Source organism: Aotus nancymaae, unplaced genomic scaffold (genome assembly GCF_030222135.1).
Source record: "Aotus nancymaae isolate 86718 unplaced genomic scaffold, 86718_ANA_hifiasm-v0.15.2.pri h1tg000049l, whole genome shotgun sequence".
NCBI lineage: Eukaryota > Metazoa > Chordata > Mammalia > Primates > Aotidae > Aotus > Aotus nancymaae.
Window position 1 is genome coordinate 2433113 of NW_026988463.1, and position 12931 is coordinate 2446043.

Genomic DNA, 12931 nt, shown 5'->3' on the forward strand with positions numbered 1-12931 from the left:
ATTGGCTATACTTATCCGTCACTCACGGTTAGGCTTCACGGACTCTGCATAAGGGGAGGTGCTTCAGGTCTGGGTCCGAGAGACCGCCTCCAAAAGAAATGGCAAGGTACGGTTGGTGAAAATAACACGGTAGGAAGTGGAGCGTATCAGCGGCAATAAAAGGCGGGCACTTCCGCCAGGAATTGCCCAATGACAGAGGTGGGACAGTTTCTATAAAAGCTTGAGCCTGGCATGTTCCTGTTCTTTTTGGGGTCGAGGGCGACGCGTTGTGATTGTGTGTTTGATTACGCCATGTGCTAATAACCAGGGAAGAACTGGGCTACGAACGTATCTTTGAGGGCGGGCCGAACGCTGCAGATGGGGTCCCGGGGCGTCCAGCCCTGGCCTACGCTCCACTTTGTCCCTGAGCGTTTAAACGTTACTTCCTGAATCTCAGACCCACAGCTCCTTGCAGGTAAGACTGGGTCAGGCCTGGGTTCCCCTATTCTCCGAGCCTGTGATGAACTGCTTTGACTTCTGACACCTCGTATGAAAACTGCGTCTGCAGTCTGATTATTTTGCAAGACTGAGGCTTGGGAGTGCGCAGTCCTGTTGGGGAGGGGCTGGGAGTGGAAACGGGTGTTGCCCGAAACGGGAGAGTGGGGACTCAGTCTACATTTTGGCGCTGTCTTACTTTCAGGTTTCATCGTGAGCCGGCTGCAAATTTTGAACCTAAGTAAACCTCAGTCCGGAGGGCCTAGTGGTAAGGTGGGCGCTGTGTCTATCTGAAGTGTTTAGCAATAAAACAAAGGCAGTGAGTTGATGCAGTTTTCTCTCCAACGTCTTTAATTCCCTATTCTGGCACCCCAGGAGTCTGGCTCATCCACAGGCAGTCTTGGGAAAGTGTAGAGACATGAAAACGGAAGTCATGTAAGTTACCAGTGACTTCAGAACTCTTGGGATTGCCTTCTCCGTTTCTGCCTGTGATTTTTTTTTTTTTTTTTTTTTTTTGAGACGGAGTTCCGCTCTTGTTGCCCAGGCTGGAGTGCAATGGCGCGACCTCCGCCTCCCAGGTTCAAGTGGTTTTCCTGCCTCAGCCTCCCAAGTAATTGGGACTACAGCCATCACACCCGGTTAATTTTGTATTTTTCATAGACTGGGTTTCTCCATGTTAGGCTGGTCTCAATTTCCCGACCTCAGGTGATCCACCCGCCTGAGCCTCCCAAAGTGCTGGGATTGCAGAACAGGTGAGACAGACACTCCAGAAAACACAACTTTATTCACTAGGACTGAAAACAAAGGCTTGCAATTAAAAGGCCAGCTTTAGTGCAAGGTGGAGCTTGCTTGGAAATCACAGACCTCAGCTGTGGCCAGGCCGAACTGGCAGTTTACCCTCTTCTGGCGTTTATGTGATTTCCCACATTCTATCACAAGGCCACAAGCATTCTCCGAGGTCACTAAGGAAGACCCTGCTGCTGTTTGAGCCAGAGCTTCCTAGAGGGTGGGCTGGGAGCACCTCCCAGGACATACAAATGCACAATGTGATTAGCAGTGAAGCCCTCTGTCCCAGGCGTGGGCAGGCGTCCTCCTCCCTTACCTGCCTGAGCAGCGTGTGCAGGTGAACACATGGCTTTTCTAGGGGGTTAGGCACTGTGCTCAGTGCCAGCCCTGGCCCAGCCTCACCCGGGCATGCCCAGGAGGGGGCAGCAGAGCACCATGGCAAGGTCTGTCCACTTGGCGCGCACCCTCTGTTATAGAAGACCGCTTTTCCGTGGCGGCCAGTGCCTGGGCCATGGGCTCTCAGAAGCCCGCTTGTTGGGACTGCTTGCTGCTGGGAGGAGGAGGGGGCAAGGCTTGACCTGGGGCTCCTGGAAACAGTCTGGCATTGGCCACAGGGCAACAAAGTCAGAAGGGCCTGGAGACCCTCTGCAGCTTTCTGGAGGCTGGGCAGCTTCCTCCAGAGGACTGAGCTCAGCCAAGTTCAGGGGTGGCAGCAGGAAGCCCTGCGACCTTCCCTGTTAACATAATCATGCAGCCGGAAGCGTGGCTCGCTGGGAGCCTTCATGGAGCGCTGCTTCAACTCCCTGCAGAGTGGGGGTGACAAGGGGACACGATGGCCTGGACTCCAATAAGAGGGTTCAGGCCCTGGGCTGGGGGAGTCCTGGTAACCACCAGGACTTACTTTGCTATGGCTGTGAAGGCCAGGTCCACGTTGAGGCCCGTCTTGGCGCTGGTCTCCATGAAGGGCAGCCCATACTCCTGTAAAGAGCTGCTGCCAGCCAGGTGGTGGCCTGGCGGGGACAGCCTAGGCTCTGCAGCCTCCAGGAGCACCCTCACCACCCCCAGCCTTGACTCACCTTGGCCAGCTTCTCCCCGTCCTCCCTCTTCACCACACGCTCATGGGCAGAGTCCACCTGGCCCAGGCACAGGGTCTTTGTAACAGCTGGCCCGTGGTTGGCCCCTGCCCCCTCACCTGCCCTGTGGCCCACTTGAGGACTGCCGGGCCTCCCACCTTGTTCCCCAGCAGCATGAGCGCCACGTCGTGCTGGGCGTACTCATGGATCTCAGTCAGCCAGGCCTGTAGGGGGCAGCAGACCAGGCTGGGGATCCCTGCACGGCTTGCCTCCTGCCCCAGAACCCTGGCCCTCCAGGCTATACTGTAGAGGGCACCTGTCTTCATTTTATCTCATTTTTTTTGAGACAGTTTTGCTTTGTCATCCAGGCTGGAGTGCCGTGGCGCAGTCTTGGCTCACTGCAACCTCTGCCTCCCAGGAACAAGTCATTCTCCTGCCTCAGCCTCCTGAGTGGCTGGGATTACAGGTGCACAGCACCACACTCAGCTAATTTTTGTATTTTTGATAGACATGGGGTTGGCCAGGCTGGTCTCGAACTCCTGACCTCAGGTGAGCCACCACGCCTGTCCAGGATACCTGTCTTTAGAAGTGATAGCCCTGATATACTACAGGTCCCTTACACACAGTCCCGCTGAGGGAGCTGGAATGGCACTCAGGTCCACTTGAGCCACTTCCAGTCCAGAAGCCTCATTCCCCCTCTGAGCCTCTCAGCAAGGTCCTTTGGAACCCTGATGCCATCTGTACCAGAAGGAGATTAAGTTTGGGTCAGGCCCTTTTGGAGCCCTTTCACCACACCAGGAAGGCCACTGACCTGGATGTTGTCGAAGGAGGCCTTGTTGGTGACATCGTAGAGCAGCAGCAGAGCTGGGGACAGGGCAGTGAGGACATCCACCATCACCTGCACCCTCAGGTGCTCAGACCCCCTCCCCAGCCCAGGTGCCCAGGGGCTCACCATGAGCGTCTCGGTAGTAGGCGTGGGTAACGCTGCGGAATCGCTCCTGACCGGCTGTGTCCCACATCTGCAGCAACAGGCGCTGGTCAGGCTGTCCAGCCCCTCGCTAGTATCCCCTGTCCCCCAGCTTGCCCTCTGCCAGTCACCTCACCTGCAGCTTCACCTTCACGCCATCCACGTCCAGAACTTTGTTCTGAAACAGAACCAGCCAGCTCTGGCCCCACCAGCTTCACTGCCACCCCACGCCCTATCAGAGTCTCTTGGCTCTCCGTCCCATACCCCAGGACCTTCCAGGTCCAGCCCAGCCCCTTCGGGCTTCCCTGTGCCCCTTTGAGCCAATTCAGCCTCGCCCACACCTGCAAGTGCAGACCTGTCCCTCTGAGCCTCTGCAGGAGTCCTGCTTAGAACCTCTTGTGCTGACTTACTTGAGCCCCACCAGGCCTCTTACTGACAGTGCCTCAGTTTCCCCATCTGCAAACGAGGGCCCGCCACATGGCTGCTGCAGTAACTAACAAGCTGCAACGCCTCAGCCTCCCCAGTAGCTCTTTTTGCTAATTTGAAAGCCTCTCAGCATGGCTTGAACCCCAAAGTTCGAGGCTACAGTCCTCTATGATCACCACTGCACTCCAGCCTGGGCAACAGAGTAAGACCCTGTCTCAAAAGACAATCTCTTCTTGCTGGGATTGTCTTCTCAAGGGCTGGACCTGGGCCTGTCTGAACCCAGGCAGCAACCACAGAGCCCAGTACTGCCTGGCAGCCATTGCTCCTGTGTGCTGGCTGGCAGTGTCCCCGGCCGTCCCCTCCCAGTTAAGTACTAGACTTGAGGCAGGGAGTGGCCCAGCCCCAGTCCCATCTGCTGAGGTGGGGGCAGGAGGCTTCAAAGCCGCAGCCTGAGGCCCTGGGCAGCTGGAACGTTTGCCACCTCCCTCAGCCTGAGCTGCTGTCAGAGTGCTTCTGAGTCTCCCAGGAACGAGGCAGGACCATCTGCTGGGCTGGGGAGGACACCGCCTTCCCTGGCACCTGAACAAGGGTGCGAACCAGATGGCCTCACCTCTCACCGCCCGCCCAAGAGCCGGGAGAGGTGGGCAAGTGCGGACCAGACAGGACTGGCCTGCCCCCATGGGGTGCTTCAGTCCTCACTCCCTCCAAGAGGACTTGAGGGTGCCTGGAGCCCCCCAGACGGGGTAGAGAACAGTTCCCCAGACTGGAGGGAGCCCCCTTTCCTGTCCCTGGAACAGCCTTCCCTCCATCCTCCCGCTAACTGGTTCTAATTAAAGGGTGAGAAAAATGCAAATTTAAGATTTGCTGAGAACACCCCAGCACCTCAGCACGAGGAATTCAGGCTGGTGGCAGAGGCAGGGGCCTCCTCACCCAAGGTCAGGGGCCTCTCCCCTGAGCAAGCCCTGGAAACACCATAGCTCAGGCTCTGCAGGGAGCATGTGTTTGTAGGGCCAGGCATGGCCTCCTCTGTAGCTGGGCAGCACCGCTGGCCCCAAGTGGACATGACCCTTGACTTCCTCTGACCCACCACCTTGTGGGCACCAGCATCTACCTCCCCCAAGGCACAGGATATGATCCCTGAGTAGTCCCAGCCCCTGGCACAGGGCAACAAATTGCTTGTCAGGTGCAGCCACCAGCCCAAGTGTTTGGAGGTCGAGGTGGGCAGCTTGGTGGCTAAGGTGTCCCACCTGAGGTCCAGGTAGCCCCGATGGGAGCTCCTGCCTCTTGAGCCTGTCGGTACCACGGGGATAACAGAGAACTGGCTGCCCGGGGACGCCGGCAGGACTCAGTGGGCTGATGTGGGGCCAGGCGGGGGCCTCCACTCACCCGGAAGTCAATGCCTACTGTGGAGATGAAGGTCCCTGCCAGGAAAGCGCCGTCCTTGAATCGCACCAACAGGCAGGTCTTCCCCACGCCTGAGTCCCCCACCAGCATGACCTAGGACAGGCGGGAGGATCAGGGGAAGTCTGGTCTGCGCTGAGCTGGCCTGGTCAGAGGGGGCTGCAGGTGAGGGGCAGGAGTGGAAAGAGGCGGCCCAGGTCTTCGGGCTCACGGAGCCTGGGGGAGACACCGCAGCCAGCGACCCCAATGGCCTGGACACCCAGCTTCTGCCACTGGAAGGCTTGGGCCGCTCTGTCGTTCCGCACAGTGGCCATCTCAGTCAGTGGGCAATGAGGGCGGCCACCCCATCCCGGACCCTCCCTACCGTGCATATTCCCCCACGGTGGACAGCATGCTTCATCTGAGGCAGAGAGCAGGTGAGGTGGCAGCTGGGGACATCCTAAGAGACTTGCGGAGGCCTCTGTCCCAGGGGCTTCTCCATATCCCAGCAGGGACATGACCCCAGCAAGGCTCAAGAGGAATTTGCTCCATTAGAGTTAGATCTCGACCTGAGGAGGGACCTGGGTCAAATCTGAGGATGGGGGGCTGGGGGGAGCCAGGGGGCAGTCAAGGCCCTCTCCCCAAAATCTGTGATCCCAAACCCAAAGATGGCCCTCCCAGCCGCCTGCCAAGTCCACACAGCCTCTGCCTTGGTTCAAACCTCTTCCCCCAGCAAAAAAAAAAAAAATGCCCACAGCTCCTGGGGTGAGGGAGGGCAGCATATGGGAAACGATGAGGCCTCGGGCAGGGGCTAGGGCATTAGGGCACGGGATGCGGGCACTGATGGTCGCGGAGCCCCTTGTACCGCCATGCCGGCTGGGGGTCGGGGGCAGGCCCCGCCAGCTGTTGGATACCCTAGATCTAGGCTGGACAGCTGTGTGTGTGTGTGTGTGTGTGCGATGCACCATGCCAGCCCCACGGGGTGCCTCCCGTGTCGGCTCCGTGCCCTGGGGCCGCGGGCCCTGCACCCCCTCTCCGACCCCCAACCCTTGGCTCAGACCGGGCGCCACCTGCTGCGCGGGCCTTGGGGGCGGGTGCCTGGCTCACCTTGAAGGCGACGTCGTAGAAGTCGCCACCGCTGCCAAGAGAGGGCCGGCCGGGCTGCGGGGGCCCGCTGGGCGGCGCGTCGGGGCCGGGGCGCGCAGTCCCGGAGCGCGCCGGTTGGGGCCCGTTGGCGGCGGGCAGCGTGGAGGCAGCGGGGGCGCTGGCCCCCTTGCTCTTGGAGGTCTTCTTCCTGGACATGGCGGGCGGGCGCTCAATGTGCTCTCGCTGCAGCCGTCGCGCCCCAGGCCGTCTCGTTCCTCGCGCCCACAGAGCCCGACCCGGACCCGAACCCTTCCCCCGGCAGCGGCAGCGGCATCATCCCGGGCACCCGGCTCGCGCCCCGCCCCCGCCGCCCCACGGGCGCGCAGCCACTCAGGCCCGGCCTCCCGCCGCCACCGCCAATGCCGCGCGTGGGGCGGGGACATGCAAATACATTCCGCTCGGGGCGGGGTCAGGAGGCCCGGGCCGCGCCCCACCCCCAGCCCACGACCCCTGTCCAGGTCTGCCTCCGGGGCTGGAGCCGGCTGTGGGGTGGCGGGCCTAGGCCAGGGGGCACCCCGGGATCCTGAAGCCCCCTCTGCTGGCTACACACCACCCTAGCTCGGTGACCCCCAAACTGGACTGCCAGACCTGGGGGAGGAGGTGTCCTGAGATGTGTGTGCTGGGGCAGAGGGTCCGCGTGGACATGGGCAGGCACCGTGGGCTTCTGTCCCCTCAGCCCCAGAGCCTGCTGCTTGGCCCACTGCCCTTCACTGCTCCGTCCCCTCCAGGGCAGGCGGGTCCGGGAAGCTCCAGCACTTGCTTGGCAAACACACTTGGCTGCTGGGGCGGGCTCCTTGGGCTCGGGTGACAGCTGGTCACTGAGAGGACACAGCAGGCGGAGCGCTGTCCCCCGCAGCTTCTGCCGCTGTGCTGGCCTCGGGTTCCTCGGGACAGAGGAAGTCGCTGTGGCAGCCAGCCCTCTGAGGGTCCCCTCCCGTGGGACTTTGCCCTCAGGGTCTGGAAGGGGGAAGGCAGATGCCCCTGACCAGGCTGTGGCTGGCCCCTTGGCTTTCCCCTTGAGGTCGGACCTTCAGGTGGCCAGGGCTGATTCTCCAAACCCTAAGCTGGCTAAACTGGTCCCTGGCAGACCTATCTCCCCGACCTGGGCTGACTGGAACTCTGTCACCCCCTTCCGCAGAGAAGATGGGACTGCAGTGGTCAGAGCTGGGGGACAGTTGTGCAGAGGGTGCAGGGGGCAGTGTCCCTGGCATGGGGGGGCTTCTTGATGCTTTTCTGGGAGCTGGAGAGATGACCTGGCTGTCCCCGGAGTTGTGACAGCTGTCACCAGGACCTTGGGCCCTTCTGAGGCCTGAGCCCTCCCAGCTGGTAGTGCCCAGAGCCCAATCAGCTGCCTCTCAGATCAGAGGCCTGAGAAAACACAGATGGAGGGGCAGTGCCCAGCAGAGTGATTCCTCGAGAGGGCTTGGCAGCAGCCGGCACAGCAGAGGCCATGGAAGTTGCCTTCCCTTTAGCACTGTTGCGTGCCAGGCACATGACCTCTTCAAAGTTATCCTGCGAGGTGGGTGCTGGTATCGTCTCCAGTGTTCAGATGGGGAAACAGAGGCCCAGAACAGCAAGGAGGGCTGTCCAAGGTCAGCAGGCTAAGAAGGGGCAGAGCTAGAATTTGCTCCTGGGAAAGCTAGCTCTGGAGAACATATACTGTCCCATGGCAGAGATCCCCAGAGACTCATTCCCCAGGGACCTGGCAGAGCTGGGGGGCAAACCGGGAAGCCCTCTCAGAACTCCCCAGGCCTCCCTTCCTTTCTCATTCCTCTGGCCCCCCAACTCCTCCAGAGCAACCCCCAATGTGTGTGTAGTGGGCCTGGCCGGGGTATTTGGCTTCCACTCCTCCAGCCTTGGGGACTCCAGGTGTCCATCCCCTACAAGGCCTCCTTCAGGGTCTGAGCTGGGGGCCTCAGCAGCTGCTGTGCACTGGCCCCAGGGTCCTGGGCCATGGACTCCCCACCACTTCCTGCCTGCTGCTGCTCAGATATCCCCAGGGCATGGGTGGCAGGAGGACTTGGGTGCAAGTAGGGCATCCTGCAGGGGAGGAGTGTGATGGGGCCACCAGGAAGAGAAGGAGGCAGGCGCCGGAGAAAGTGGGAGGCCAGGCGGGGAGGGAGTCTCGCGCGAGCGGAGGAAACGGGCTTGCTTTGGCAACCTTTAAAATTAGGAGAGTTTACGTAAAAATCCAAGTCTCTGGTTTCTCTTGAAAATAGGAAGCTCTGGGTGCCTGCATCACAGACCCCTCTCTTGGCTTCAGCAGGCCTTGTAATCTTTGATCGTTATGTCTCATGGTTCCTGTGTTTGCCATCTGTTTCACCCTCTGGAGTGTAAGCTCTCTGGGCACAGGAAGCAGATTGTCTTGGTCACTGCTGTCCCCAGCAGCCAGCTCTGGGCCTCCATAAGCAATTATTAAGTTGGTGAAAGAGGTTGGGTGTGGTGGCTCATGCCTGTAATTCCAGCACTTTGGGAGGCTGAGGCGGGTAGATCACTTGAGGCCAGGAGTTCAAGACCAGCCTGGCCAATATGGTGAAACCCTGTATCTGTGAAAAATACAAAACTTAGCCGTGTGTGGTGGCAGGTGCCTGTAATCCCAGCTACTTGGGAGGCTGAGGCAGGAGAATCGCTAGAACCCAGGAGGAAGAGGTTGCAGTGAGCTGAGGTCATGCTGTTGCACTCCAGCCTGAGTGATAGACCAAGACTCTGTCTTAAAAAAAAAAAAAAAAAAAAAGAGAAGAGAAAGAAATGTGACTTAGAAACACAAGCGTCACTTCAGAAAGGCATGTCCTTGCTAACAAAGATTTGAGAATTTGAGACAAGTGTGGTCAGTAGTGAGGGGAAGCCTTTTGGAGGAGGGAGGATTTGCACTGGGCTTTGAGGATAGAGCTAAAGTCCAATATAAGAGACAAGGTCGCCAGGTGAAGGGAGTAAATGTGCATAGGTTGACAGCACTAGGAGGGGGGCACTTTGAGCTGAGGTGGCCAAAGTGTGGGCCAGTTGCTTGGAGGAAACAGGAGGTAATCCACCTGGTAAGTTAGAACGGGGTCAGCTGGGAGGGGAGACCTGAGTGTCATTCCGAGGAGCTTGGAAATTGTACAGTGGGAAGCAGGGAGCCATGCGTGGTTTTCGAGCAGAGGACGTCGTGCTACAGGAATACCGGGGACTGGAAGGAGGGGATGGACAATGGAGCCTGTGGGCCTGGAGATGACATTGATGGGGTCTGTAGTCACCCAGGGGAGGGATAATAGGAACAGAGAGGACCTCCAGGAAAGAAGCTGCAGGCCTGGAGGCAGGGAAGGGAAGGTTGGAGTCCATGGGACAGAGACCAGTAGGATGCTACAGCGGATTAAAGGTGGATTAAACGGGGCCGGGTGCAATGGCTCATGCCTGTAATCCCAGCACTTTGGGAGGCCAAGGCAGGTGGATCACTTGAGGTCAGGGGTTCGAGACCAGCCTGGCCAACCCATCTCTACTAAAAATACAAAAACTAATTGGGTGTGGTAGCACATGCCTGTAGTCCCAGCTACTCAGGAGGCTGAGGCAGGAGAATTGCCTGAACCTGGGAGGTGGAGATTGTAGTGAACTGAAACTGCACCACTGCACTCCAGCCTGTGCCACACAGAGAGACTCTGTCTCAAGAAAACAAAAAACAAACAAACAAGAAGAGACAGATTAAATGTTTTGGTACTCCTCCCAAGGACGGAAAGGACCTACGTCCCCTGTCCTTGAATCTGGACAGGACTATGATTACTTGGAATGGCAGCTATGGCAGAAGTGACTTGGCATCCGTTTTTGGACCCAGACCTTCCCGTCTCCTGGAACTGTGGTTCTTGGAACCCAGCTACCATGCTGGGAGGAAGCCCAAGTAGCCTTGGGGAAACCTACATGGGGAGGACCCGAATTGCCATCCGTGCAGGGAGAGAAGTCATCTTGGCGGTGGATGCCCCAGCCCAGGTGATGCCATGCAGAGCAGAGCAGAGCTGTCCCCTTGGAGCCTTTTTAAACTGCAGATTCATACATGTTTCTGTTACACAGCAGTAAATAACTACAACAGACGGCCAGCGAGGGCAAGGCAGAAGGCCAACATGGTGGGAAAGGCCAGAGGGAAGCCTTGGGATGTCCAGATTCTTGGAGTCTTCAGACCTGGAAAAGGGAGGAGTCCTGTGGGCCAGGGCAGTCCCTGAGGCAGGCTCCGAGGTGGAGATGAGCCCTGGGAGCTGGAGGCGGAGAGTGAGGTGTCTGTTTCCCTGGGAGGGGTGCTCCAGCCCTCGACCCTTCTGGTGCAGAGCTGGCTCTGCCAGACAGGGGAGGGTCTCCACGAGCTCCTGTCCTCAAGGGAAGGGAGCACCTCGGGTCTCCTTAGGGCCTCGCTCCAATACCCCTGCTCCTGCTACCCTCTGACGGCCCCTCACACTGTGGCCTGTAGCTCCTGCCGGTGCCTTCTGACCGTCCTGGGTGTCTGGAGGGATGTATGCCATGAACCCTCAGCCACTACAACCCCTGGGACCCATGGACCAGGATAGTCTCTCTCTGGCCCCCATTTTCCAAACCCTCCAGCCTCTTCCCTACACTCTGCCCCCTGAGCGGGGCCCTCAGGCTGGCCCCTGTGTGCCAAGAGTGAGGCTTCCTCAGGCTTCCAGGCTCTGCGTGTGCCCTCCAGGGAGCCTCCTCTGGCTCATCCTGCCCCACCTCTGGCTCCCTGGATGTTCTCCAGCCCTGCCCTGGCAGCTGCACGTCGTCTGCACCAGCCTGTGAGCCTCCTGAGGACAGGATCCTGTCCTGCCTGCTCCTGCTCCTGCCAGGCACTTGAGGGATTGCTCTGTGGCTGAGCAGGGGAGAGCTGGACTGGACTTCAAGGGGCTCTTAGCAAGCCAGGGAGTAGCAAAGCCCCCCGGTCTGTGCCCCCAGGGCACCTCCCAAGACTGTCCTCTGGAGCTCAGCGGTCTGTGCTCTCCGAGGGGTCCCCGGTTTGCTGTGTGTCCCTGGACATTTGCATTCCCTCTCTGGGCCTGCTCCCCTCTCCATGAAATGAGGGGGCAGGAGGAGCCGATCTCTGAGGTCCCTTCCAGCTCAAACACCTTCTGTTCTTTGAAATCTGCGTGAACGTTGCTATGGAGACGTCAGAGGAACTGCGGCAGCACTGAACGAGACTTCCACTCGAGAGAGAGGCACTGAGTCAGCCCAGAACGTGGGTGACGTCATAGGAAAGCTCTCCCCAGTGTCCAGGTGTGCACCTCTCGGGGTGTCCTCCTGAGAGGTCACCCCCGCTTCAGCCTGCTCACCATGGCGGGCCTGAGGCCCTGTCGGGTGGGTGGTGATAAGCAAGTGTCTATCCCTGCCCGAATGGGGCCCTTTGTTCCCTGCAAATGTGACCGCAGTGACTCAGGTACTCCCAGATGGGAAGGTGGCAGAGTTGCTCTGCCACTTAGAAGATGAGCTAACGCGGGAGCCATGTACGCCTCTGTGGCTGTCAAAGCGGTATCCTCACTCCTACAGGGCCAGTGGCCTGCTCTCAGCAGTGCCGGCTCCCTGCTCCTGAGCTGAGTGAGGGCGTCCGCTTGGCCATTGGAGAAGGCAGCATCAGGGCTCCTGGCTGCAGCTCTCCGGCAGCCTCGGAGTGACACACAGGGCCTCATGGCAAGTGCGGGCATCACTGTCAATGAGTAAAACAGACCCCTGCGTAACCGTACCAATCACTCACTGCCCCAGACGGCGCCACGTGCTCTCCTTGCAATGTTTCTAGTCTCTTTTTCCTTTCTTTTTTCTTTGAGATGGAGTCTCGCCTTGCCCAGGCTGGAGTGCCGTGGCGCGATCTCAGCTCACTGCAACCTCTACCTCCCAGGTTCAAGCTATTCTCCTGTCTCAGCCTCCCGAGTAGCTGGGATTACAGGTGTGCACCACCATGCCCAGCTAATTTTTGTATTTTATTAGACACGGGGTTCCACCATGTTGGCCAGGATGGTCTCAAATTCCTGACCTCAGGTGATCTGCCTGCCTCAGCCTCCCAAAGTGCTGGGATTACAGGCACGAGCCACCACATCTGGCCCTTTTTTTTTTTTAGATATAGGGTCTCACTCTGTTACCCAGGCTGGAGCACAATGGTGCTATCCTGACTCACTGTAGCCTCCAACTCTTGGGCTCCAGCAATCCTCCCACTTTAGTCTCCCAGCAATTTTTTAGTGTTTTGTAGAGATGGGGGTCTCACTATATTGTCCAGGCTGGTCTTGAACTCCTGGGCTCAAGTGATCCTCCCGCCTTAGCCTCCCAAGATGTTGGGATTACAGGCATGAGCCACCATGCCCAGTTTTGTTTTCTAAGAGTCTAAATTAAATCAAAATGATCTAAGTCTTCCACATTTGATAGAACTTACCCACAAAAAGATCTGGATTAAGTGTCTTTTCCTGACATGGCTTTTGATACGTTTTCAGTGTTTTCCATTTTTATTGGTCTATTCTGGTTTTTAATTTCTTCTAGAATCAGTTTTTACAGTTTGTAACATATAATTTTTCCATATAGATTTCAAATGTAGGCAAACAATTGCATATAATTTTCTTTTATAATTTTTAACTTTTTTCATCTCTGTAAATAGACTTCATTCTTCATCTGAATGTTCCACATTTTCTTTTTCTCTCATTTTCGATCTCTCTTTCAGTCACACTTACTAGAATTTTTCTCT

General features: G+C 58.0%; 1 protein-coding gene, 1 long non-coding RNA gene and 1 other non-coding gene across 3 annotated transcripts; 2 read left to right on the forward strand and 1 right to left on the reverse strand.

The window, feature by feature from the left end:
* The first annotated feature begins 19 nt into the window (after positions 1 to 19).
* LOC105709726 (uncharacterized) lies at positions 20 to 806 on the forward strand. The gene is made up of 2 exons (XR_001105576.3): positions 20 to 454; positions 680 to 806. It is a non-coding gene; the product is annotated as an uncharacterized LOC105709726 (long non-coding RNA).
* On the forward strand, positions 492 to 574 carry LOC135269142 (small nucleolar RNA SNORD60). Its single transcript, XR_010337447.1, has one exon. It is a non-coding gene; the product is annotated as a small nucleolar RNA SNORD60 (small nucleolar RNA).
* A 433-nt stretch (positions 807 to 1239) lies between the features above and the next one.
* On the reverse strand, positions 1240 to 6549 carry RAB26 (RAB26, member RAS oncogene family). The gene is made up of 9 exons (XM_021667243.2): positions 6214 to 6549; positions 5113 to 5223; positions 3437 to 3478; positions 3286 to 3352; positions 3145 to 3197; positions 2492 to 2557; positions 2337 to 2393; positions 2162 to 2238; positions 1240 to 2063 (listed from the first exon to the last, which is right to left on the reverse strand). Exons 1-9 carry the CDS (start codon positions 6406 to 6408, stop codon positions 1961 to 1963), a joined length of 771 nt encoding a protein of 256 aa, XP_021522918.2. The 5' UTR covers positions 6409 to 6549; the 3' UTR covers positions 1240 to 1960.
* Positions 6550 to 12931: the final 6382 nt, after the last annotated feature.

Bases quoted from the DNA above. Each gene is read 5' to 3' on its own strand.
- RAB26 (XM_021667243.2), bottom strand. From the start codon at position 6,408: ATGTCCAGGAAGAAGACCTCCAAGAGCAAGGGGGCCAGCGCCCCCGCT. The intron at 5,224-6,213 runs GTGAGCCAGGCA...CGCCTGTCCTAG, and splicing joins TCTACGACGTCGCCTTCAAG to GTCATGCTGGTGGGGGACTC. The intron at 3,479-5,112 runs GTGAGTGGAGGC...GTTCTGTTTCAG, and splicing joins CAGTAGGCATTGACTTCCGG to AACAAAGTTCTGGACGTGGA.